General features: G+C 42.1%; 2 protein-coding genes across 7 annotated transcripts in view; one reads left to right on the plus strand and one right to left on the minus strand.

Annotated features, from left to right (window-relative positions):
* LOC102003327 overlaps nt 1-14,452 on the plus strand; it is a 62,395-nt gene extending 47,943 nt beyond the window's left edge. For 5 of the 6 annotated variants that reach the window (XM_013522018.1, XM_005399133.1, XM_013522017.1 and 2 more), the window contains 5 exons: nt 337-648; nt 2,207-2,407; nt 7,128-7,346; nt 9,151-9,363; nt 14,180-14,452. In XM_013522018.1, coding sequence (XP_013377472.1) covers nt 337-648; nt 2,207-2,407; nt 7,128-7,346; nt 9,151-9,363; nt 14,180-14,380 — 1,146 coding nt within the window. In that variant the 3' untranslated portion in view covers nt 14,381-14,452. The remainder of the gene's footprint in view (nt 1-336; nt 649-2,206; nt 2,408-7,127; nt 7,347-9,150; nt 9,364-14,179) is intronic. The other variant, XM_005399135.1, reaches the window with a different exon arrangement.
* LOC102018274 (Wilms tumor protein 1-interacting protein-like) lies at nt 510-16,560 on the minus strand. The gene is made up of 2 exons (XM_013521879.1): nt 15,856-16,560; nt 510-595 (listed from the first exon to the last, which is right to left on the minus strand). Exon 1 carries the CDS (start codon nt 16,558-16,560, stop codon nt 15,934-15,936), a length of 627 nt encoding a protein of 208 aa, XP_013377333.1. The 3' UTR covers nt 510-595; nt 15,856-15,933.
* Between the last annotated feature and the right edge of the window lie 10,933 nt (nt 16,561-27,493).

The following is a 27,493-nucleotide window of genomic DNA, read 5'->3' on the forward strand; positions in this document are numbered from 1 at the left end:
ACTGTGTGGTCCTCGCATTCATCGGGGATCCTACCTGACTCGGTTCTCTCATTAGGAGTTATAAAATGACTTTCATTTATTTTTTTTTAGCCTCATCAACTAAGGCTTTCTGGGTAGCTGCTTCTGGAAACTGAATTTCTACCTTTTGTTGTTCTCATTTGACCTTTTGAGTAATGTCTTTTTCTTTCCCTGTGACTCTTTACTTCTTTCTTCCTACAAGGATCTTTTCTCCTGAACTTTTGTGCTGTAACTGTATTTATAGTTCAAAGGGACAGAAGTAGCTATCTCTGTATTACATGTCAACGGGACATTTAACCTGTGTTTTGCCATATTTAGGATAAGGACAAAGCACTCCTGGCCAAAAACTTTGAGAGAGACATTATTCATACTGAAGGGCCAAATGATGGGCAGAAAATTTGGGATAAATCTCTACAAGATTTGTTCCACGAGGAAAAACCAACATCTGAGTTACGCGGACCTCCATATTCATACAGCCGAGAAATTAAAACTGCACGGTCCCAGTACCAGGATCTCCTCAGTCAGCTGGCTGCCCTTCTGAGCGACAGCGGCGGCCCCATCCCGGCCACAGAGGACGCTGTGAAGGAGAGGATTCAGGAAATGGGTGCAAAGGAACAATCATGGAAATCTGTAAGTGCACAGATATTCCTAATTTTAACGACCTACCTGCCTAACAACCATTAGGACTTATGACCAAGGGTCACTGTTTGGACTTGCAACCAGTCTTTTTTCTTTGTACAGTTCTGTACATCTTGTTTATACAGCCCCCAGGCCTTTTTTGTCCAGCCTACCTTATTTATACAGTACTATAATTTTTGCTGATTGTACTGTACAATACTGTAGTTTTATGTTCTCTTACACGTCACAGTATTGCATGTAACAGTCATGCAAATAAGACCCAAGTCATCAGGTCGGAGTTTCCTTTGACCATTTCTTTTTTCTCAATATTGTAACACACAAGCTATATACAGTTCCTCATTTAATGACCTAGTGGCAAGAACAGAACTGTTTTTAAACGAGGAATGTCTGTATTGACAGAAAAAGTTACCCTTTCCAATTTGATTCTTTCGAGATGCAGAGTTTCACATTAGCCAATTTAGTGAAGCATGGCTCTGCATTGCAATTTTTTGCGGGGGCGGGGGAGGTTTCCGGTACCGGGAATCAAACTCATAACGTCATGCTTGCCACGCAGGCGCTGTGCCAGAGCTAAATCCCCAGCCCCTGCATTGCAATTTTGATTTTGTGTTAGTACTGCAGAGAAAGAAGATGGTAGGCTGTCTTTACAGCACAGGAGGCAGCTTGGCGTGATAATAAGAGCAGAGCCCTGCTGTAAATCCCAGCTCTGCCGTTTGCCAGCTGTGTGCTCATGGCTGGGGGAGGTGTTTACTTGTCCCCTCTGCCTTGGTTTCATTTGTAAAATGGGGTGCAGGGGAGTAGTTCCTACCTTACAGAAATGATAAATGCTTCACACACTTCAGCATAAGTTCCATAAACATTAACTTTGAAATAGTGCTATGGTGAAGATATTTTCGCAATGACCCAACACTGGTCAGTTCCGTCAGTGCAGTAATTGCCAGGGCTGGGGGTATAGCTCAGTTTAGAGTATGTGCTTAGCATGCACAAGGCCCAGGGTTCAATTCACAGCACCACCACAACCACAAACATACACACAAATAAAATTACTAGATAAATTGTTTGAATTCACTGGTTAAGTCCAATAAGTGACTGAATCATCAGCTGTAGGTGAATACATTTCTTTGTACCCAAATCATTGTAATAAGCTGGGCATGGTGGTGCACACCTGTAATCCCAGCACTTGGGAGGCTAAGGCAGGAGGATTGCTGTGAGTTCAAGACCAGCCTCAACTACAAAGTCTTAAAAAGACAAAAACAAGACAAAACAAATCATGTAATGAAGTTTTGTGGTTTCTCATTCTAAAATTCAAATGATGATTGAAACTACAGTGTTAATGCCTTTTTTTTTTTTTTTTTGAGACAATGTCTCGTTATGCAGTTCAGGCTGGCCTTGAGTTCACTTTGTAGCCCAGGCTGGTCTTGAACTCTCAACGATCCTCCTGCCTCGGCCTCCCGAGTGCTGGGATTACAGGTGTGTGCCACTGTGCCTGGCATGGAAGGTGTGTGCCACTGTGCCTGGCATGGAAGTTCTTTAAATATATCTTTTCCTACAGAAAACTGAAAGCCTTGAGCAGAAAATTCAGAAGCTCACTAAGCGGCTGGAGCAACTGTATCAGATGTGTGAAGAGGCTGCTCCAGAACCGCCCCACACCGGAAAGAATTACAGGGAACAAAACACACTCCCGACATGTCTGGAAGGAAACACTGCTATCGATGACTCTCTTCAAGGGAAATTAGAGTTGGACAGGAAGAAAGTAAGAATTTCCTGAAATATAGGCATTTCTTCAACAGTGAAAATAGTCATTTTTATTTTACTAAATATGTTGCCTGTATCTAATATTTAAAGTGCTCATACTACTAATACTTTTCTTTCTTTCTCTTTTTTTTTAAAGAAAGGTTCTCACTGTGTAGTCCAGGCTGGCCTTGAACTCAGTGCTCCTCCTGCTTCAGCCTCCTGAGTGCTGGGATTACAGGTGTGCAGCTCAATGCCCAGCTGAGAACAGACTTTTTAATAAAATCAGAAGTTTTACGCATTTGTAGCAGTACCCTCCTCCTTTGCTTCTTCCTCTACCACCACCACCACTACCACCACCTCTACTTCTTGGTTTTTTGAGACTGGATCTTGCTATGTTCCAGGCTGGCTTTGAACTTGCTGTGTGACACAGGTTGGGAGCAAACTTGAAATCCTCTTGCCTCAGCCTCCCAGAGTGCTGGGATTATAGGTGTGCACCACCATGCTCAGCTCCCCTTTTGCCATTATTAAGAAAAGCATAGTTGAGCATATCAGTGCACGATATGTAATCATAGCACTCAGTAGGCTGAGGCACAAGGATCGCTTTGAGTTCAAAGCCAGCCTGGGGTACATAGCGAGTTCAAGTTTAGCCTGAATTAAACAGTGAGACCTTGTCTCAAAAAAAAAAAGCCTCTTGTCTTTCCATGGTTCCTTTTAGCTATTAGTGGCCATATTTGATGTTGTTATGAGGACACCTGTTGTTACATATCTTAGTGCACTTTTAGAAGATCAGACTGAAAGGAATTCAGAGGAATGACTAGTGCTGAAATTTCAGGCACTGTGACAGGTGCATATCACGGGTATCTGTTTTCTGTTTCCCTACATCTGTCAGGAAAATGGCACTCTGGATATAAATGAACAGTTTGCAATACAATTTATTTTCAAGAAATTCCTTCTACTTCACAAGCTGTTCCCTGAATTACTTACAATACTCCAACCTGTGTTGCCCCGTTTCTATAACTGCTGTGGCTCAGAGTTTAATCACATTTCCCTCACCAGGGGCTCAATCCTTGGGCACATTCATTCAGATTTCTTTTTTGTCTTTTTTTTTTTTTTTTTTTTTTTTTTTTTTTGAGACAGGGTGTCACTATGCGGTTCAGGCTGGCCTTGAGCTCACTTTGTAGCCCAGGCTGGTCTCGAACTTGCAGTGATTGTCTTGCCTCAGCCTCCCGAGTGCTGGGATTACAGGTGTGGGCCACCACGCCTGGCTTCATTCAGATTTATATGATAGTATAAATATTTTTATTGCAATGGGGGATGGAAACTAAAGGCCTCACACATGTTCACCAAGTGCTCTACCAATGAGCTAAGCCCGTAGCCCCAGTCCCATAGTTACTGAGCACTTCATTTTCAAAAATGCCAAGCACTCAATGAAATGGAGCAAAAAATGCACCCAATAGAATTGAGAGAAGCCAAGTTTCTACCTGTGCTCCTGAGTATGTGAATCATAATGATTCATTTCCATACACACGACATTTAAATGCTTTATTACAACTTAAGGATATAAAAATAACACATACTTTCCACATTCCCTTAGGTCACATTAAAAGATTCAAAGAACACAATAATGATCTTCCCAACTCTTCCTCTGCCATTTTAATCTCAGTAACCTTTACAGATGTTGCTGGCTTGCTTCCAGACGGCTGGAATAAAGCGAATATCGCAGTAAAATGAGTCACATGAACTATCTGGCTTCCCAGCACACATAAATGTTATGTTTACACTATATATTTGTTATATGTAAATTAAAATCAGAGTGAAATGTTCTTTGGAAAAGAAAAATAGACAGCCAGGCAGCCTAGTTAAAAAGGAAAGAAAGTAAAATTACAATAAATTACGAAGAAGGAACAGGTAAAATGAATGCGTACATATGGAAAAGATGAAAATAATTCTAAAAAATATTGTGTAATTTGGTAATAATAAATTGGAAATCTAGGGGCTGGTATGCAACTCATGTGGTGGTAGAGTATGTACTTAGCATGCATGGGTCCTTAAGTTCCATCCCCAACACACACACACACACATACACACACAGAAAGATCAAGCCAGGCATGACACACTACTGTAATTCTAGCACTCAGGAGACTGAGGCAGGTGGATCGCCGCAAGCTCAGGGCCAGTTTGGGCTACATAGTGAGTTCAAGGCCAGCTTGCTTAAATGAAGCAAGACCATGTCTTTAAAAAAACTAAAAGAAATAAATGATGTCACAGAAATCAAAATAACAGTATAGAGTTAGATCTGGAATAACAATGATTTCTGGTAAAGACAACTAATAGATTTAATAAATGAATCCATCTGGGTGTGGTGGCTCACACCTGTAATCGTAGCACTTGGGAGGCTGAGGCAGAAGGATCACGTAAATTCAAGGCCAGCCTGGGATACACAGCAAGACACAGTAAATAAATAAATAAATAAATAAATAAATAAATAAATAAATATCCAGTAAGGCTATATTTGAAATATTGAGAAACCAAAAAGTGTTATTTTGTCTGGAATCCTATCATTACAAAGCTGAGTAAACAGTAAATGATATTCATGAACTGCCATTTGCACAGGTATAAAGTCACATTGAATAACTGAATTCATAGTGGACAGTCATTAGCTTCTCCTATTTTTGCTCTCTCATTTGAATGTATTCTATGGGACTGATTCTCCATCTGCCACTACGTGCAGTTTAAGGGAAGATGATGTATATTTCTAACTCTTTTAGCTGTTGTTTCTGGTAATAACTTCCATTTCTCTAATTTGTTTATACTGCTCTACCTTGAATTACCTATTTTAGACAATATCTGTTGATTTCCCAATAAAGTTCCCTCTCATACCACCTTCCCACCCACCCCTTCCATTTTCCCAATATAGTGGTATTAGCTATGCAGTTCAGGCTGGCCTTGAGCTCACTTTGTAGCCCAGGCTGGTCTTGAACTCCCAGCGATCCTCTTGTCTCAGCCTCCCCAGTGCTGGGATTACCACGCCCAGCATTAAAACTCTCTTTTTTTCTCTCCCAAAATTTTTCATTTTCTTGCTTCAGTCTGAGCTTGTTCTGTGGGTCTGGGCAAGGGTGTGATCCTGTTTCTTTTCTTCTCCACTTTCCTCCTTAGGAATCACTGTTTCCTGAATCTTATCTTCTTCTTTTTTAAAATTTCATTTCTTACTTTACTGGGAGACATTGTCCAGTAACTTCCTAAGAAGTGATGCCTTGGAGAGATAACCTTTCTTTAATTCCTTGTATAAATGCTAAGGACTTTTTGTGAATCTTGATACCTGATAATTGGGTTTAGATTTTATTTTTATACAGAGATTAGATGTGACTCCATTATCTTCTATTCTCTCAGCACTCTTCTTTAGAAAGAAGATATCAACTTGTATATAAAAAAGAAAAAAGATGTTATTACTCTTGTCCCTTAATATATTACTTGATTTATATCTTTTAATGTATTAAAATATGTCATAATATTTTTGTTATAACACTTAAAATAACTTTCTTATAATACAATTAAACTCAAGTGGTTACTAAAGATTTATAAAGCACAGAATAATGGAAAGAATATCATTAAAAAACATCAGTAGCCCTACCACTTTGAGATAACCAGCGTTGTCATATGGAAACATTTCCTTCTGACTACAAGCTGTGCATATTTTAACATAATTGAGATAGGCAGAGTTTTTCCTAATCTGCTCCTTTCATTTAGCTATACCATTCCTACTTTCTCTGGGTCAATATTTTTGAGATAATTTCTAAGGAATGTATATTTTATGATTATATAGTTGAATTGTTCTTTTTTGATATTTTCATTGCTTTTTATTTATTTATTTTATTTTATTTTACTTTTTTGAGACAGGGTCTCGCTATGCAGTTCAGGCTGGCCTTGAGCTCATTTTGTAGCCCAGGCTGGTCTCGAACTCCCAGTAATCCTCTTGCCTCAGCCTCCCGAGTGCTGGTATTACAGGCACACACCACCATGCCTGGCTTCATTGCTTTTTAAAATTTGTTTATTTTTTGTTTTTTTGAGACAGGGTCTCACCATGAATGCAGGCTGGATTTGAACTTGCTTATATAGCCCAGGCTGGCCTCGAGCTCATAGCAATCCTCTTGCCTCCACATCCTGAGTACTGGAATTACAGGCATGCACCATCACACCCAGCTTCATTGCTTTTTTTGTCACCAATAGTGTTGTAAAGAATATCTGTGTGCCGGTATGGTAATGCATGCATATAATCAATCCCAGCACTCCGGGAGGCTGAGGCAGGTGGATTAAATGTTCAAGCCCAGCTTGGACAATTTAGCAATTTAGTGAGATCCTGTTTCAAAATAAAAAATTAAAAAGGTTAGAGATGCAGTTCAGTGCAAAGCATGTTGGTTCAATCCCCAGAAGCATATATATATAATCTTTATTCAATATTTTATTATTTCCTTGTAATATATTCCTAGAAAGGATGAACTAATCTATGTTACTACTTAGTACTTACACAATTATCTATGTAACTGTACCCTTGGTATACTGCCATCACTTTTATTGTTACATTTTATCTTCCTGCTATTTTCACTAATACAGTACACATATGGTGAAAGTGTATTTTACTTATTTGAGTATTGTTAAGCCTACAGTTTTAACTCTAGAGTAGAGGTGCTATTTTGCTAATACAGAATAACACTTTAAAGCACAGTTCTTTATTCTGATAGTTAATTTCTGCAAAGGAGAACTCCACAACATGGAATTCCCTGACAGATAAGCACAAGTTCAAACAATTAGATATGTTATTGAATATTCAGCAAAATTTTCAGCTTGCTACAACATTAAGATTGGAGGACAAAATCCAGAAACTTCAGAAACAGCTTAGTGATTTGAAACTGTCAAATAAAACTATGAAAACTCAACTGTCAAGAGTCAACACCCTGAAAGTAAGTAAAGGAAGTGGGGCTTTCAAAAATTCACTTAAGGCCGGGCGTGGTGGTGCATGCCTGTAATCCCAGCACTCAGGAGGCTGAGGCAGGAGGATTGTTGCAAGTTTGAGGCCAACCTGGGCTACAAAGTGAGTTCAAGGCCAGCCTGAACTACGTAGTGAGACTCTGTCTCAAAAAGACACAAAAAATTTAAAAATTCACTTAAACTTTGGTCCATTCCTATTTTAGCTGCCTGGCTCTCACTGAATTTTGCCAAAAAAAAAAAAAAACCAAAAAAACAAAAAACAACCCTAATATTAAAATTATTTTACACACATACAGAAGAATATATACTATTAAAGCCCATAGAATAATAAAATAGGGAAACCTGTGAACCCATTGTTTTAAGAAAAAGACAATTACCAGTCTCCTCAAAGCCCACATTTATCCTCCTATTTCTCAAAGGTAAACTGCTATTTGAAATATTATGGCTATCAATCCCTTGATTTTTGTTTTAGTATAAGACTAGTAAGTGTGGTCTCTCTTTAATTTTTAAAATTTCTATTAGTCCATGCTTGTAGTATGTCATGATTGCATCCATCTTTGGGAATTGGTACATGCACATAACACATCTTCATTCTTTTTTTTTTTTGGTACCAGGATTTGCACTCAGGACCTTGTGCTTGCCAGGCAGGCGGTTATGCCACTGAGCTACATCCCTGATTCACATCTTAATTCTTTTTATTCCCCATCCCTTCCCCTTCCTTTCATCTCCCTCCATCTCTTGGAATAAATGTAATCTCTTACCTAGATAATACGTCAAAGTTTTTCATCTTATTTTTTCTCTTCTTTGGATTTTCTAGCTTCAGTTATACTATTTCAAAAGCAAATTGTGCTGGGTGTGGTGGCACATGCCTGTAATACCAGCACTAGGGAGGCTGAGGCAGGAGGATCACTGTGAGTTTGAGACCAGCCTGGGCTACAAAGTGAGCTCAAGGCCAGCCTGAACTGCATAGGGAGATCCTGTCTCAAAAAGACAAAAAAAAAAAAAAAGTAAATTGTGCCTTAAAAAAAGTAAATTGTGCCTTAAGCAAAACATGCACTAAATTGACTGATTGATACACCAGTTGATCAGCAATATTTCTCTTATATGTGCCACTAGTTATTTTCTTTATTTTTGTACTTGAATGTTGGTTATTAATGAGCATGATGATAAACATCCTCTTCATTCAGAAATTGTGGAATTTTTTTCCTCCCCATATATATTAGTTTTCCATCCCTGTACAAAATCCCGGAGATGATCAACTTAGAGGAAAGTGATTCTGTCTGTCAGTGTGGATGTGCGATCCTGGTCAGCCGGCTTCCTTGTTTTGGGGCCTGTGCTGAGGCAGAACGTTACTGTGGGAGCACATGGAGGAGCAAGCAGCTCTCCTCACACCGGCTAGAAGCAGAGAGAGAAAGAGTGCAGTCTGGACAACAGGTGCCCTCCAGGACTTCCTTCCTCCAAGCACACCGCCTCTTAAAGTTTCCACTGCTCCAACAGTTCCCGAGCTGTGCATCCATAAGTGAATTAATCCATTCACGAGGTCAGCGCTCTCCTGATGCAGTTCTCTCCCCGCCCAAAGCCCTGAAGGCTGCCACACTAGGACCAAGCCTTCCACACGTGAGATTTTGAGAGACAGCCCGGAGCCAAACAGTAACACAACCCATCTCCTCAAAATTTTTTTTTAAAAAAAGGAAAAATAATGGTTATGCTTGCCTGTTATTTATAGAGATCAAACACGCCTTCATATTTATTTATCTACCTTTTATCCTCTCACAGGACAAAACAATTGAAAAGCTCAGGAAATCACTGACAAAAGTTGAGATGATGAAAGAGAAGGCAGTTAGGAAAGCAGACAACTTGAAGACTACAGCAGCCTCTGCAGAACACGAGGCGGGATCAGAGAAAGAGGGCGCGCGGGACGTGATAGGTGGCGGCCCTCCTGAGTGTGCCACGGCTCAGAGCGCACTTGAAGCATCGGGACCAGGAGAGGTGGGTGTTGGTGCCATCTATATTAAGATTGGTTGAAGTTCCAAGCACCTATCTCCGCTGAGACCGACCTAGACAAAAGAGTCATTTATTGGTGTCTGGCATCAATTACAAGTTAGACATCCTAAGCTACTGGTGGAGGTGGACCTGGGTTCCAGGGTAGGCACCTGGAACCAGACAGGGCCTTTCTCGTCACCTCTTCTTGGCTTCTGTGTGACCACTTGTTGGTCTGGCAGCCAGCTGTTTTTCTCCGTATGGCAGGGAACACAGCCACCAATGGCTGTGGAGTTTTGTATTTACTACAGTGGGAGAGAATCAGTATGAGGCCTGGGAAAGCTTTGGGGTTGGCCCAGTTTAGATAAAGTGCTTCTCCAGGAAGACTCCACGCTGGTTAAGGGTGGGTGTGATTATCTTAGCTTAGGTCTGTGAACACATCTTCTGACCAGCCAGAAGAGAAGGGTCCTGGGAGAGGATGGGAGCTCAGAGCAAAGCAGGTACGTTGCTTGCTGTGTCACATTCTAGGATAGGATAGTGCTTCTAAACTGGCCTAGATTTTCACTGTACTTACAAAGCAAATCTTTTGTCTCTCTCATTTACTTTTCTTCTCTTACTTTCTTTTCTTTTTTTTTTTTTTTTGAGATGGGGCTTTGCTTATGTAGTTAAGGCTGGCCTTGAACTCACTATGTAGCTCAGGCTGGCCTTGATCTCAGGGAAATCCCCCTGTCTTAGTCTCCTGAGTGTTGGGGTTACAGGTATGCACCACCACAGCTAGCGTGCTGCTTTTTATCTCTCTTCCTTTCATGTGTATCAGTGTAGTACTGGTGGTGTCGGTACCAATTTCGTAGGGTTGGTAACAGTGCTATGAATTGAACCCAGGACTACACACTAAAGCAAGTATTTTAAGAAAAAAATTTAAGTTAGTTGATAACTTGACACAACTGTTAAATTACATGTCAAATCTCCATATTAGTTGCTCAAACCTTTAATGAATTACTTTAAGATATGTTTAAAAGTCATTATCTTAGCATTTTTTCTACCTCTTTTGTGTTTGCTTTCTAAGCTGTTTTTATTCCTCTCTTCAGTGTCACGATATTTTTAGTGAAATCTCTTCTTTAAGCACACTGTAGTTCATTCTTCATTTTTGTTATGATTTTCTGCAGTTCTTGCTAATTTCAAGTATCATATCTTTCTTATACATTAAACATCCTGGACATTTTTGTCCATTTATATTCTTTTTTTTTGTCCATTTATATTCTTTAATAATTACATTTCTATTTTTTTGGAAACAGGGTCTGGCTATAGTTCAGACTGGCCTTGAACTCACAGCAGTCCTCCTGCCTCAGCCTCCCAAGTGCCGGGGTTATGGGTGTATGTGCCACAGCCACCTAATAATTACATTTCTGATTTAAAAGAAAGCCCCCCCCATGTTTGCAAATCCTGGCCTGACTGACATGTATTTTATGTTAGGGTGTTGTTTCAAACCTGTGCTTCATGGCTATTTTCCAGGGGAGTACTTTCATCACTTGAAGTTTAGACATACTGCCTTTTTAAATGTAAGTTTTGGTGGTGCTGGATATTGAACCCAGGGCCTTCCCTATGAGCTATCTCCCTAGCCCTTTTAAAAAATTTTAACTGAGACAGGGTCTTGCTACATTGGTAAATCGCCCAAGCCATGCTCAAACTCGCTGTCCTCCTAGTTTAGCTTCCCAGAGTATTGGAATTGTGCCACCGAACACAGCTTCTACGTTCTTCTTACAGTAACCCTATTGGGATATAATTTGTGATTTATCTGTTCACTTTAAAAATCCTTTTTAAGAAGTATATATTTGATGGTACTACGGATTGAGCCCAGGGCCCTCGAACTGAGTTACATACCTGGCCTGCTGTTTCCTTTGAGATGGGAGTGTCGCAAAGTCACCAAATTGCTGAGGCTGGCTGGGCTTGAACTTGTAAGCCCCCCCTCGTCTCGGCTTCCCAGAGCGCTGGGATTACAGCAGCACGATCACGCCCTAAGATCCTTCCAATTGCCCTGTGCTGTGGGAAGCCCGAGGTTGGTTTGCTTACTGGGTTTCTCAACTCAATGCTGCCCTCTTCTGTCCGCGCGGTGAGTGCAGGCTCTGAACTCTACTAGAATGAGTTTTTATTTTAGTGCTGGCTTTTTGTGATTCTGTGATAATTTTCCAGTTTGTGTAAGTCTCCCAATTTCCTAAGCCTCTAAGGAATACTCCACCCTTCTACATCCCTACTTTCCAGCCTCCTCTCAGGAGCCTCGCCTTCTAGAACGGCCACTTCTGGTCTCATGTGCTTCTAAGTCTCTTTTTAAAAAATGTATTCATTTGTATGAGTTCATGTTTGCAAGGCGTGGGAAGCTGGTGCATGTACATATCACATCTCAATTCTTTTTCCTCTCATTGGCCTCTTCCATTTCTTTGTCCCTTCCCACTATAAAAGTTTATTTCCTTTTTTGCTGTCATTCTTTAATTCCTTTCCCTCCCCTTCCTGTCATCTCTTGTTCCTCTTCCCATTTGAAAAAGATCTCCCTCCTTCCTATTTTGCTCTTTACATTTGGATTTCTCCTATGGGAGAAATCATGCAATATTTAAGCTTGTGTGTCTGATTTATTTCACTTAGTGTGGTCTCAAAGTGCATCTATTTACCTGAGGCCTTCTTTATGGCAGAGTAGTACTCCATCACGTGTAAATACATTCTTTCTCCATTCACTGATGTACATATTGCCACTTCCCAGATTTAGCTACTGTGAGCTGTGCCACTATGAACATGGATGGGCACGCCTTTTAACCCTTCTGCGGAAAGATACCCAGAAGGGAAACAGCTGTGTTAAAGGGAATTTCTAGTTTTTGTTTTTTAAGGAATCTCCATACTAATTTTCATAGTGGTTGTACTACTTTACATTCCTACCAACAACATAGGAGGGTTCCTTTTCCCACAGTCTTAGCAGCATTTGTTATCATCTGATTTCTTGAGATGGCCTTTCTTTTTGGGTGAGATAGAATCTGGGTTTTTTTGGTTCTTGGTTGTTTTTTTTTTTTTTTTTTTTTTTTTGTACCAAGAATCAAACTCAGGGCCTCACATCTGCGACGTAGATGCTGTGCCGGTGAGCTACATCTCTGGCCCTTGGTGTTCTTTTAATTTGCATTTCTCTAGTGGTCATCAATGTTGACTATTTTTTCAAGTATGTATTAGCCATTTGTACTTTTGGGAAGTGTCTATTCATTTCAGTTGCCCATTTTTTGATTGAGTCTTTTATTTGGGGGAGGGTCGAATCTTTTGGAGTTCTTGATATATTGTAGATATTAGTCCTTTGCCTGTGGAATAGCTGGCAAAGATTCTTTCCCCCACCTTGTAGGCTCTCTTCACTCTGCTGTTTCCTTTGCTGTGCAGAAGTGTCTAACTTTCATATGATCCATTTGATTCTTTTTGGTACTATTTCTTGTGCCATTGGGGTTCTGTTCAGAAAATTCTCGCCTACACTTACGTCTTCAAGAGTTTTGCCTATTTTTTCTTTGAGCAGAATAAATGTTTCCATCTTAACATTTAGATCTTTGATTCATTTTGATTTTAGTTTAGTACACAGTGAGATACAGGAGTCTAGAGTCAATCTTCTGCATGTGAATATCCAGTTTTCCCAGAACCATTTACTAAAGCTAAGCACTTTATTTTCCTTCCACCAGGTCTCAGATTTGGTCTCAGTATTTCCCTATTCATGAACTGTTCTATTTCTGGGGGTGAGGTTGTCTGTGTTCTAAACTGGTGGAAACCAGCCCTGGAAACTCGCCAGGCTGCCTTGCTGGTTTAGGAAGTCACTTCCCCACCCATGCAAATTGAAGGCTGTGATACTCTCTAGTTATGCTTTAGGCATGATTTATGCGTGGTTTTTCTTTGTTCTCTTCTTTGACTACTATAGTTTTTGGAGGATGGATGCAGAGATAGGTATTATGATATGCTATTATCAGAAAGCAAATCAGAAACCCAAAAGGCAGCCCCAGCTGCAAGAGAGGCTGAGTCAGGAGAATCACTTAAACCTACAATTTGGAGGCCAGCCTGGGGAACATAATAAGAGCGCCTTTCAAATAGGAATGAAAAAACAAAAGAATTGCTTTATAGGTTAAAAAAAACAAACCAAGAAGTAACCAAAATAAATAAATAAATGTTAACAAAAGTGCAAAAATAAGAAAAAATACTAAAATGTGAAGTAAATTTTAAAGAGATGAAGAGAACAAACTATGTTTCCTAGCTTGAAAATACATCTGAGTCTGGGCATGTTGGGCTTCACCTATAATCCCAATACTCAGGAGGCTGAGGCAGAAGGATCGCATGAATTCAAGTCCAGCCTGGGCTACAGAGTGAGTTCAAGACCAGCCTGAACTACATAGTAAGACTGTCTCAAAAAACAGAACAAAAAAAAGTTGAATGTAGAATATATTTGATTTATAAAGAAATGTTTATTTAATAAGACCAAATTTCTGGGGGAAAGGGGTACTAAGAAGTGATTATGTTAAAATACTAACTTTTAAAATACATTAAATTTTTTTTGTCTTTTTGACACAGGGTCTCGCTATGCAGTTCAGGCTGACCTTGAGCTCACTTGGTAGCCCAGGCCGGTCTCGAACTCAAAACAATCCTCCTGCCTTAGCCTCCCGAGTGCTGGGATTACAGGCGTGCGCCACCACGCCCAGCACATTAAATATTATTTATCTTGAAAAATAAGACTAAATTTCTAGTACCAATTTCATTACATATAATAAGTAGGTGACCCAAACTAATGACCTATTTTAATTTTTGTGGTGGTTCTTTAAAGCTCCTTGACTTTCGAGACACCATTATGAAGATGTTGGGATTTGACATGAAAACAGCAGACAAAGAAATCATCAATCAGCTGAAGCTTATCGTACAAGTTTATGAAATAGCTAACAGATCAAAGATTGCTTCCGCCTGTGAGAAGGGAAAGGACAATGAACAAAGAAGCTCTGCCGGTCACTGCTCCCAAGAACCCGGATGACATGGATGTTTCCTACAGCATCTTGAATATGGCCTCACTATAAATAAAATTCCCTGGAAATTTTCACTTAAATCTGTTTTCTCTTATGATGTTTGGCATTTAACCTTTCTTTATAATAATCATGTTCTATTAATTTATTTATGATCTAACCTGGATTGTTGCTTGTAATATATAATTATCCAATTACCTTTAATTATTAACTGTATTTGGCCAGAGGTGGTGGCTCACGCCTGTAATCCCAGCACTCTATGCAGCAAATAAGAAAGGAGTCGCACGCTAACAGTGGGAAAGCACGGGATTAGCAAGTACACTGGCAAACAGGTTGGAATTTTCACTTTGCCAGACACATGTGGGTGACTTTACTGAAATATCAGCTCTCTGAGCCTCAGTTTCCCCAGCTATGTAATAGTGACAGTCCCAGGAAATCTATGAGGATTAAGTGAAACAAAAATGAACCAACCTACACAAGCCTGCCTACTGTGGTTTCTCGGCTGGAAAGATACTCAACAAATATTAGAATCATTAAGCCACACATGGTGGCTCACACCTGTAATTCCAGTCAGTGCTCGGGATCACTGCGAGGAGGAGGCCAGCCTGGGCTACACAGTGAGCTCAAGGCCAGCCTGAACTGGGAGACCCTGTCTCAAAAAGGAAAAAAAAAATTAACTGTATTTTAAGCAGGATGTGAACCAGAAACTTGTATTCTTATTTGAAATTTTTATATTTATGGCAAACAGGCTAGTTTTGGAATGAGTTGGATAAACAATCCCTATGGGGGACTGATCAGGCCCCAAACCTCCTAAAATGAGTTATGGTGAAGGCTTAAATAAAAAGGTAAGTGGTTTTGGGGAATCCAGGAAAGCCAGAACTCTGTGGGAGTAAAGACGAGAGCTTCTCCAGACAGCCTGTATTTGTTTCGTTTTCCAACAAAGGAACTTAACAGGACCATGGGTTCAAAGACTTCTCCCAAAAAAAAGACCTCCAAGCAGTAAATGTTGCCAATTCAGATAACTATCTTATCTCTAGGTTAACATTTACAGCAGGAGCCAAATGGCTACAGTTGTAGTCTGTATTTATTTAATTTTTGTGTTTTGAGACAGGGTTTCGCTATGCAGTTCAGGCTGGCCTCCACCTTGCAGCGATCCTCCTGTCTCAGCCTCCTAAGTGCTGAGATTACAAGTATGCGCCACCATGCCCAGTCTTTCTCTAACAAATTGGAGTCAGAGCCAGGTGTCCTCGGCTTCAGCCCTGTCTTGCCCTTCGAGGGGTCGCAGCATCACAGGCCAATACAGGTCTCTACTGTGATCTCCCTGGGCCCACCTGGATGATCCACAATAATGTTCCTGCTTTATTTTTAAACTTTTTTCTTTGTGGTGCTGGGGATCTAAATTCAGGGCCTCACGCGTGCTAGCTAGGTATTTTAAATCTGATCTGCCTTGCCCGCGGGCCAGCGCAACCCCGCGCGGAGTCCTTACCCTCCGGCGCAGAACTCGCTTTCGGGGCACCGGGGACGCGGTTTCCCCCTACGGCCCAGCCTACGTGCTCCCAACAGCTCAGCGACCCCGTGCTGCTGAGCTCACGCCGCGCTGGGGCGAGGGACAGAAGGGCCGCGGTCCCCGAGAACCAGGAAAACGAACAGGAATCCAACGTTGCCGCGATGGCAGGAAAGACCCGGCCGAATCTCTCAGGAAGGGCGGGCTGGGCGTGACCCCGCGAGATTCCAGCCAATCAGGGGGCGGTAGGGGCGGGACGAGAAGATCTCGCGGGAACACGGCTTCGCGGGCGCGGGAGGCGCGTCCCCCGGGTGGGGTGTGGTGTCGGAGCTCGTGGTCGCGTCTAGTCACGGCGCTGGGGTTGTCCCGGGCCCTGCGCAGGGGCAGTCGCGGCACGCGGTGGGCGGCTTCCCACCTTCTCATGCCCGCGCCGCCAGGCTGGGGTGGAGGGCTGATTCCAGGGCCTTCCCCGAGGTGACTGAGGTCTCCTCGGGGAACCCGCCGCCCGGCCGGGGGCGTCGCCGTGTCCCCCCTGCGGGGCTGCGGGCCGGCGCTGCCGCGGGGCCGGGTTGGAGCCCCGGGAGACGATTGTGCACGTGCCGTCACGAGCGCCGGGTTTAAGTGACTCGGGTTTATAGTGTACAGCCGTGTGTGGCTTATGGCCAGAGTAGGTGTGTCCTTGGGCATCCGATCATCGTAGTGGTTTTTTTGTTGTTTTTGGGGGTCTTTTTTGAGACAGGGTCTCGCCGCAATGCAGGCTGGCCTTGAGCTCACTTTGTAGCCCAGGCTGGCCTCAAACTCGCAACGATCCTCCTGCCTCAGCCTCCCGAGTGCTGGGGTTACAGGCGTGCGCCACCACGCCTGGCATCGTAGTGTGTTTAACAGAGGGCAAATGTGCTGTCTCTACGCGATGTAATCTGGGAGCACCGTTGTAAATTCTGGCACCCTGAGTGGAAAGGCACTGCGCCACGCGTGGCCGCATTTACAGGGTTGTGCTAGTGCCATAATACGGAAATCCCACCAAGGGAATGGATTTAAATGGAAGATCAAGGACGGACCCGTAGGGCACTTCGGTGAATTCAAGGTGAAGAACCGGAAGGAAAGATGGAAAAGGAGGCTGTTGTGTTCTGAGGAAACCACAAATGCTACCTCTTAGGTGAAAATGAATGAAGGTTAAGAATCTGGGTGTGGTGGCTCACGTCTGCAATCCCAGCGCGTTTGAGAGGCTGAGGCAGGAGGATCACTAGTTCAGACCCAGTTTGGGCAATCTAGTGAGACCCTGTCTCAAAATAAAAAATAGGCTGGGTATGGTGGTGTATACCTGTGATCCCAGCGCTCAGGAGGGCTGAGGCCAGAGAATTTCCATGAGTCCGAGGCCAGCCTGAACTGCATAGCGAGACCATGTTTCAGAAAAAAACACAAAACGCAAACATCTCATCTCCAAGCGACAGGAGCCCCTGAGCTGGATCCCTCAAACAAAGCCACTCCTTTTTTTTTTGTTTCGGTTTTTCTCCGGTGCCGAGAACCGAACTCATGATCTTGCGCTTGCCAGGCAGGCGCTTTTGCCACTGAGCTAAATCCCCAGCCCGCAAAGCCACTCTTAAAGTTCTGTTAGATAATTCACAGTGGTTTTGGCAGTAGAATGAGAATGTGAATACTTCCCTCTTAGGCCACCTAAAGCAAAAGAGGCTTGGCCCAAAGCAGCGGGTATTAATAGTCCTTTCTATTAGAAATTATGCAATTCATTATATGCACAATTTACTCTAAAAAGTTGAACGATTTTAATGCTGATTAAAATAAAGTCATATTCCAATCTATCTGTTCTAATTTGACTGTAAGGTGAACACTGGAATAGTATACCAACTTTGGAAGTTTGACTTTACATAGAAATACCTATTATTTTTAAAATAATGACTTTAAAAATCCATAATTTGAATTTAAAAACTTCCTTTCTCTTTAAGTTTTAAGGAATCTTTAAAACTTCTTCTTTTTTTTTTTTTTTTTTTCCTTTTTGAGACAGGGTCTCGCTATGCAGTTCAGGCTGGTTGAGCTCACTTTGTAGCCCAGGCTGGTCTTGAATTCACAACGATCCTCCTGCCTCAGCCTCCCGAGTGCTGGGATTACAGGTGTGTGCCACCACAGCTGGTTAAAACTTGTTATAAAATAAATTTATTGCAAAAGTTGAGGCTTAAAATAAAAAGCTACGAAGAAAATACCCACTAACCTTCCTAGACAGTGTCCTTTGAAAGTGATTTCAAGGATCTAGAGGAACATATTTCATCTTTAACCGGAGTGAAGTATTTGAAAAACACCAATATTCAGAGTTTTGAAAAGGGAAATAGGGTTTAATGGAATGAATTATAAAACTAAGGTAGGGAATTATCTAGTTTACTTTTTGTCTTTTTTTTTGAGACAGGGTCTTGCTGTATAATTCAGGCTGTGCAACCCAGGCTGGCCTCAAGCTCAAGGCAGTCCTGCCTCAGCCTCCTGAGTGGTGGGATTATAGGTGTGTACCACCATGCCCAAATTTCTAGTTTATTTTCAAACATATCTGTCATCATAAGCTTGCAAATAGAATGTGAATTTTTATATTCTTTATTTCTTTTTTGAGGGGGAGGTCTTTTTAAGATAGGGTTTCACTTTTCAGTTCAGGCTGGCCTTGAGCTCACTTTGTAGCCCGGGCTGGTCTCAAACTCCACAATGATCTTCCTGTCTCAGGCTCCTGAGTGCTGGGATTACAGGCATGTGCCACCACGCCAGCTCTGTTTCTTTTTTAAATTAAATTTTAAATGTCAAGTCTTTTTCTTTGTATCAGGAGTCGAACTCAGGACCTTGTGCTTGCCAGGCAGGCACTGTGCCGCTGAGCTATATCCCCGGCCTGTCAAGTCTTAATAATACTCCTTTCTCACCTATTCACTAATTTATTGTCATTATAAACAACCTAATACTGTCAGGAGGTGTTTTTTCTCTCTATATAGAGAATGGAAGGTCTTCAGCAGGAAATTCAGACGCTTACTCAGCGAATGCAGCCGCTGCATCATCTTTATGAAGAACTCTTGTGAATCATTCTAAGCTAAAGAAAAATACATGAAATAAAAAAGATCTTTGAAATATCTGGGAAGAAAATTTGCTCTCCATAACTTTTTGCAAGGAGAGTTACATTTAGATAGAAAAAAAAGATTTTCCTGAATTACAGACGTTACTGTAACTGAGGAAAAGTGCTATTCCACTGCTGCTTGATAAAGCCAGTGACTCAGGAGACGGTGGACATAAGAGCTTTATCTGGTGAAAGAATTTGGTCGAAGAATGGAGAAGCAGAAGCTCTGCTCAAACACACTTCTCAATTCCAGGGAGTTTAGGAGTTACAGAACAGGATAGGAATAATGTTGGAGAGAGATAGGCTAATCAAGGGGATGAACATTCTTTTTCTTCTTTCTTGAGGATAGATCTGCCGGGAACTCTGGTACGACCTACTTCCCCACCTTTATGTTCTGATGTTTCCAGATGCGGAGTCTGGTAGGTAGGTGTTTTTTGCCTTGAAGCAGGGAAGGGACACCAGGCAAATCTAGGTCCAGTAACCTTGTATTGTAGTTCTGGACAGACATTTCTCAGCTGATCAGCATGTCTGCATGTGGAGCTGAGTAGAAGCGGACCAAAGGTTAGGATAGCAAAGGAGATGGACACAATACGAAGACAGATGTCAGGCCTATTTGTTCCATTCCAGTCAGTCATCAGATTAGTACTGGATTCTGGGGTCTGTAGATAACCGGGATTCTTTTCAGATTGGTGGTGTCCTCAGCAAACATTTTGACAAGACGTGAAAAAGGTGGCAAGGTTTATTTATTTAGCAGGGCTGGGGAACTGCACCTAGGGCCTCATGCATGCTAGGCAAGTGCTTTACCACTAAGCTACATGCCTGGCCCAGGACTTTTACATTTATTAAAGGTAGGAAAAGAAGTATGCTCTGCAGAGCAAATGTGGGCCAATTACATATAGGAAAAGGAGTATTCTCTGGAGAGGGAAGGTGGGCCACAGAAAAAGCTCACAATGGCTGTGAGGTTAATGGCAGATACCTTTCACACCCCTTAACTGTTCAGGCTGGTGAACAGCTCTAGGCCAGCCTATCAAAAATGGCTTGATTAGGCTGGGGATTTAGCTCAGCGGCACAGCGCCTGCCTGGCAAGCGCAAGGTCATGAGTTCGATTCCCAGTACCGGGGAAAAAAACAAACAAATAAAAGAAAAGTGGCTTGATTTCATGCCAGAAGAATTGAAGATAGCACTTTCTCATTGGCCCCAGGTGCACGGTCTGGGAACTATTTTCTGTGCATGTGTCCTGCATCTCTTAAGATTGACAGGCAGGCCCAGTTGTTCAGCCAGCTGTCCTTATCCTAATCTCCTGCCTTAACACGTCTGCAGGCCCAAAGAAAGTCTTTATTATTTTCAACAAAAGCGACCTTCAGATCCCTGAAAAGTAATCTGGGTAACCATTATCATGACCCACAGAGCAGAGATGTTATGTATCGTAGCTAGTGGTTGATTAATAATGCATTGTCTAACTGTGTGACCTTTAAAATTAGTGAATTTGTTTCTTTGAGACAGACAAGGTCTTTCTCTGGTGTTTCAGGTTGGCCTTGAGCTTCCGATCCTCCTACCTCAGCCTCCTGAGTGCTAGAGATTATAGGTGTGCGCCACCATGCCTGGCTGCAAAATTAGTGATTTTTAACTCAACTAAGGGCAGGTGAAGCTAGAGAATTATTGAGGTTTTTTTTCTCAGTAACATTACTTTGGTCATGAAATTGAACACGTTATTTTAACATTAATACCTTTAACTCTATCGTATGTAGAAAGCTGATAAAACTACTTCATGTAAGGGTCTGCCCTAGAAACCAGGAGACTACGTCCAAGGTGAAGGTAAAGACTGCAGATCCTCTGAAGGAACAGAAGCGAGCCTTTCTTCTTTGCTTCGCTTTCATACCATACCAGTCAGGGGACAAGCTACCCTAGGGCGGGTCTTCTGTCAGCAGTAAATCCCCTCAACCACACCCAGAACTGTGCTGATCCAATTTAGTTGGACTTTTCTGACTCAGTTGACACAATCAGTTAACTATCACACTAGGCCACACCTACAGCATTGAGAGAAGCGACAAAGGAACTGGAACTCCCACACCTGCTTAGCAGCAATGAGGAACCCCTCCTGGGGTATCCGGTAGGCCTCATGGGGAACCAAACTTTTGTCTCCAGTCACTAGTAGTTTGCTAGCACCTCTTCTTTTGCCACTGCAGAGTTGGAGAAAACCAGCCAAAAGGACACGACTAAGACTGTACAGGACATTGCAGAATATCATTATTAGAATGATCCTAGTTCTGGGGGCTGGGGATTTAGCTCAGTGGCAAAGCGCCTGCCTGGCAAGCGCAAGGTCAAGAGTTCGGTTCCTGGTACCGGAGAAAAACCAAAAAAAAAAAAAAAAGAATGATCCTAGTTCTGGAAAAAAACACACCATATAACCACTGTGATAGTAACATTTGTTTCTGAGGTAGGAGACAGAGTGTAGGTTAGGGAAAATTGTTACTGTTTTCTTCAAACTCTGGTGCATAAAGTGTTATAGGCCTGGCATGGTGGCTCACACCTGTAATTCCAGCACTCAGGAGGCTGAGGCAGGAGGATCGCCATAAGTTCCAGGCCAGCCTGGGCTCCATAGTGAGTTCAAGGCCAGCCTGCACTACATACCAAGACCTTGTTTCCAAAAAAGTAAGAGTGTGTAGTTTCGTATATTATTAAGAAAATTTAGTAGAGAGTGTTTATTTGAGTATGTGAGTGAACTATTCAATGCATTGTTTCTATACTTATATTCAAGGGCAGAGGTACAGGTGCATGAGACAAAATAGTTATTTTTTAATTCTGTAATCCCAGGTATTCAGGAGGCTGAAGTAGGAGGATCTCTTTTGAGGCCAGCCTGGGCAACTTCGAGACTCATTTCAAAAACAAAAGCAACAACAAAAAACATAAAAAGGGCTGAACCGAAGCTCAGTGGTACAGTGCCTGCCTAGCATGTATAACACCCTGGGTTCAATCCCTACTACTAAAAAAAAATAATATTTCTTTCTTTTTTTTCTTTTTGCTTTGTTTTTGTCTGAGACAGGGTCTCGCTATGCAGTTCAGGCTGACCTTGAGCTTATTTTGTAGCCCAGGCTGGCCTCAAACTCACAGTGATCCTCCTGCCTCAGCCTCCCAAGTGCTAGGCTTAGAGGCTTGTACCACCACACCTGGCAACCTGACACATGTCTGAGACTTCTTTTTTTTTTTTTTTTGTCTTTCTGAGACAGGGTCTCGCTATGCAGTTCAGGCTGGCCTTGAGCTCGCTTGGTAGCCCAGGCTGGCCTCAAACTCTAAAGATCCTCCTGCCTCAGCCTCCCGAGTGCTGGGATTACAGGCATACGCCATCACCCCTGGTGCTCTTCTTTAATCTCTAATGTTGATCGTTACTGAATATCATTATGCACTGGCTAGTAGAAAATGTAGAAGCTAAGGAAATACTGTATGTTTTTTTTTCTTTTTTTGGTACTGAGAATTGAACTCAGGACCTTGCAGTTGCAAAGCAGGTGCTTGTGCCACTGAGCTACATCCCCAGCATTACTATATGGTTTTAAAATGTAAAGCAAAATTGTTCTACTACCAGTAAATTGAACAGTAGGTTTTGAAATGTCAAAAGGCCCAAACAGGGCTGGGGATATAGCTCAGTGGTACAAGCACCTGCCTGGCAAAGTGTAAGGTCCTGAGTTCAATTCCCAGTACCCATATTAAAAAAAAAGAGGCCGAAACACAAATTTAAATTAGTTTTATAAAGCAATCCATGCTCTCCTAAGGTATTTTAATATACTTTTATTTAGTATCATTTAACCTCCTCTGAGCTGATAGAGCTCCATCACTTTTTAAAAAATCAATATTCTTTCCTGTAATTTTAAAATCCTAGGCTTTCCAAGCACAGCTATTGAGTTGAAATGACTTTAGAATGTTGTGAGCACAAATCAAATTAAAAAATGACCATTTTTCAGGGAAGGGTGTACTAGGTAGTTCATGCAGAATGACCAGCAGCGTGAGAGTAGGAATAGGTCAGACAAATTGAGTTGTTAAGTACTTTGATTGCAGTGTAAAGGAGATTTTGAAATCAATACATCAGTTTTGTTGTATAAACTGAGGACTCTTTAAGGACACAGGCAAGGTGGAAAGATGTGATGCTGCTGTATCCGACCTTGCTGAAGGAAATGAAAGTGCTATATGTAAAAGTTCCCCAAAATCTTCTTGAAAAAGGCAAACTTGGAAGAAGATCTTTATAAATGTTCCTTCTTGGGACCACTTACTGTCTTTTCATTATAGCTTTGGTGTTCCAGCGGGTCTTCTATAGCAGGCTGGACACACACATTATGGCGTTATTTGGCTGGGTGTGGTGGCACAAGCCTGTAATCCCAGCACTTGGGAGGCTGAGGCAGAAGGATTGCAAGTTCGGGGCCAGCCTGGAAAGCATGTGAGACTACATATATTATATAGTAGTGCTTCTGGCTGCTGTAACATCTTTCACTTAAATAACACACTCTTTCAAGAAGCAAATTGGTATTAATTGTGAGGCCTCTCTGTATTCTTTAGGTGTGCCAGGTAATTTCACTTTTATACCATTCTAATAATAAAACTTGGCAATAATTATTTATTGAACACCTGTTGCATCCCACACACTATGCCCAATGCTTTATTATCTCATTTAATTCTCAAAAATGCCTAGTTGCTATCTATTATCCTTTTTCTTTTTTCTCTCTTTTCAAATAAGGGAATTAAAACGTAGAAAGTTTAAATTACTTGCTCAGTATCGGAAAAGAGTAAGAGGTAGAAAAGGACTTAGCAGAAATGTCTATATTTGTTTGTTTTTTTTGGTTTTATCTTTCTTCTAGTACCAGGAATCGAACTCATAACCTTGCGCTAGCCAGGCAGGCGCTTTTGCCGCTGAGCTAAATCCCCAGCCCCTAGCAGCAATGCCTTTATAATAAAACTTGTGCGCCTCACTTTTTCACTAAGGATAAAAAAGATTAAGTCAAAACTGCTTTGTAGTTTAGGAAGATCCTCAGTGCTTCCCATCCAGAAGAAAAAAGTCCATGGCAAAGTACTATTGAAAGAGCCTTGGGGGCTGGGGATTTAGCTCCGTGGCACAGCGCCTGCCTGACAAGCGGAAAAAACCGGTACCGGAAAAAAACCAAAAACCAAAACCAAAAAAAAAAAAAAAAAAAGAAAGAAAGAGCCTCTACCTGTGCTGTCACTGTTGTTTCCAGGTGATGTCTGATGACGAGGGGAGGATGCGACTGTGAGGGGAGAGGTCACGTGGGGTGACAGTCAAAGAGCCTCTGAGCCAGCCTGGTGCGCATCACGAGGTGTGCATGGTGCCCGCGCCATTCAGCCAGGGAACCCAGAGTCTATGCCGTCAGGCTGGTGCTGCAGGTGAACTTTTGCAGGGTAAAACATGAAAGTTAGAGAAGACTTCTAAATTGAATTTTTTTTCTCACAAAGGGAGAGGGGAGTTACAAGGTGGTAGGATAAAGGAGAGGTCCCTAAATTACCATAATATCATGACTTTAGATGAAGCAGAAAAACATCACTGGGCGTGGTGGCCCACACCTGTAATCCCAGCACTCGGGAGGCTGAGGCAGGAGGATCCTTGTGAGTTCCTGACCAGCCTCGGCTACAAGGTGAGCTCAAGGCCAGCCTGAACCGCATGGTGAGACCCTGTCTCAAAAAGACAACAACAACAAAAAAGAAACAGAAGGCATACCAGGCTTTATGGCCTCACATGAGTAGATCTAAGGGACAATGGAGACAGGCACGACTTCCACTCAAGATATTTTCTGAGAGAGAAATAGAGAGTCACAGCTTATAAAGTCTGTGAGATCAACTAATTCTCTTCAGCATCCTTTAGGATGGCCATGTCAGGATGGCCATGTCAGGCACCCTATTTCTTTTCAAGTCTGTTCAAGATTCTAAAAACTGGGTGTGGGAGGCTGAGGCAGATTCTGAAACAAATAGATGAACATCAGTATGTATTTTTTTTCTTTTCCCTTCCTTCCTTCCTTCCTTCCTTCCTTCCTTCCTTCCTTCCTTCCTTCCTTCCTTCCTTTCTTCCTCTCTCCCTCCCTCCCTCCCTTCCTCTTTGTGGTACTAGGAATCAAATCTAAGGCCTTTACCCTGAGCCACATTCCCCCCCACCTTTTTGTTTTCAGACACAATTATTATGTTAAATTGCCTGGGAGGGGCGCTTGAACTTTGATTCTCCTGCTTCAGCCTCCCAGAGTGCTGGGATTATAGGCGTGTGCCACCACACCTATAATGCTGCTGAGTGTGTTTCTTAATGTTGCCCATTTTCATCTTGCTTTTCATGAAGTATTTTGGAAGTGGAAGTAAACTTGCAGATACTAGCAGTAGTGCCAAAGCCCTGAAGGATCTGAAACAGATCAAAAAGGCGCTGGAAGTGAGGAAAACTTGTCAAGCAGACAGCTGGCCCACAGGCCGATTGCTCTGTCTCTTTTCTAGACCCCTTATCCTTGAAACAAACTCTAACTGCATCCAAATACTATGAAAGTTTGTGTTGCTGCTGACCCCAGGTCTGGACAGAACTTTGAAGGGCAGGCCAGAGCTGGGTGCAGAATCACTCAGGTAGCAACAAACACAAACGAGCTTGTCTAATTTTTCCCGAGAGCCAGCATGCTTCACTTCTTGCTTACTGAAATGTCATTTTCCTATAGTTTCATTTTCTCACTGCTATTTGTATTCTAATTCATGGTTCCAGAGATATCCAGGAATTGCCACAGTATCTGCGACAGCTGTGTGTATTAGCTGAGGACCATCCCCGTGGTATTACGCACCTCATCTTGGCTCGTAAATTTATTTATTTGTTTTGTTTTTCTTCCGGTACCAGGAATTGAACTCACGACTTTTCAATTGCCAAGCAGGCGCTGTGCCGCTGAGCTAAATCCCCAGCCCCTGGCCCATAAATTTACATATGGGTAGGTCTAGACATAACGTGTGTGTGTGTGTGTGTGTGTGTGTGTGTGTGTGTGTGTGTGTGTTGTAGTCCTGGGGATTCACCCTAGGGCTTTGCACTGAGATGCATCCCCACCCCTTTTTATTTATTTTGAGATAGAGTCTCATTACATTACTAAATTGCCCGGGCTGGGCTGGAACTTGTAATTCTCCTGCCTCAGCCTCCAAGACTACTGGAATTACAGGCTCACACCATCACACCCAGCTTGCATGTTTATTTATGGCATCAACCAGCTGGACAGGAATGCTAGAATCATGACTACTTTTATCTTGTAAAATATTTCACATAATAGCCAGTTGTTAAAAATATTTAGTTTTACTCAAAAACTTTAAAAAGAGAACAGTCCTTTTATTCACTGCTAAACAAAAGGTCCATTTCTAGATGTTTCTTTCTCACATATACTTCCTTCCTTGTATTAAAAAGCAAAGCCCAGGGCTGGGGATTTAGCTCAGCGGCAAAAGCGCCTGCCTGGCAAGCGCAAGGTCGAGAGTTTGGTTCCCGGTACCGGAGAAAAACCAAAAAATAAAAAATAAAAATAAAAAGCAAAGCCCTATAAGTGGAAACCACCTAGTTCTCAGGCTCTGAGCCATCTTCATCTTTTCGTTGTTGTTTTTTGAGACAGGGTCTCACTGTGCACTTCAGACTGGCCTTGAGCTCACTATGTAGCGATCCTCCTGCCTCAACCTCCCAAGTACTGGGATCACAGGCATGCACTACCACACCTGGCTCCGTGTTCCTCTTGACTACTCTGGAAGTATCGGAGTTTGTAAGTCTCTTTGTCAAATGCAACCACACGAAGCCGGTCATGAAGATGATCCTTTTTAAAGTATCTCTTGGTAAGATATTGGATTCGAACTCATGACCTTGCACTTGCCAGGCAGGCGCTGTGTCCCTGAGCTAAATCTCCAGCCCCCTTCAAATATCTTTTAAAGAACTGTTTTTCAGAAACAACTGGGATTCTATTCTTGAAGCATTCGATGTGAACAACATTCCCAAGATTTTGCGTTTTTCCATTGACTTTATTTATTTATTTATTTTTGGTTTTTCTCCGGTACCAGGAATCGAACTCACAACCTTGCGCTTGCCAGGCAGGCGCTGTGCCGCTGAGCTAAATCCCCAGCCCCCTTTCCATTGACTTTAACATTTTCTCTCAGGAATTGTTCAAAATTTCCATCTTCTACCAGAAGCGTAAGGTCCAAACTAAACTTCCGGGCTGACCACCTGCCGTGGTCCTGGGCCTCTTGTCCTCTTCTGGCCTCGTTGTCTTTTGGCGCGGTTCACAGCAGCCAGGTGACCAGAGCTCAAAATCTTAACATTTGTTCACTATGACTTATCCTTTACCTGTACATTTTTGTATGTCGTTTTTAAAATTTTAGAAGAAAAACCGCCCTTTGGAACAGTTTTAGCTTTTTTATTTTAATACTTTACTTTTCAGATAAATATATTCAAATTTTGAGTACATATTTTGAAATTATAATTTGAAAAGCATTAATATTTTCTTTTCATCCTTTAGATAGTGGAACTTTTTTTTTTTTTTTTTT

This window comes from Chinchilla lanigera, unplaced genomic scaffold (genome assembly GCF_000276665.1).
Source record: "Chinchilla lanigera isolate Chin_1 unplaced genomic scaffold, ChiLan1.0 scaffold00065, whole genome shotgun sequence".
Taxonomy (NCBI): Eukaryota; Metazoa; Chordata; class Mammalia; order Rodentia; family Chinchillidae; genus Chinchilla; species Chinchilla lanigera.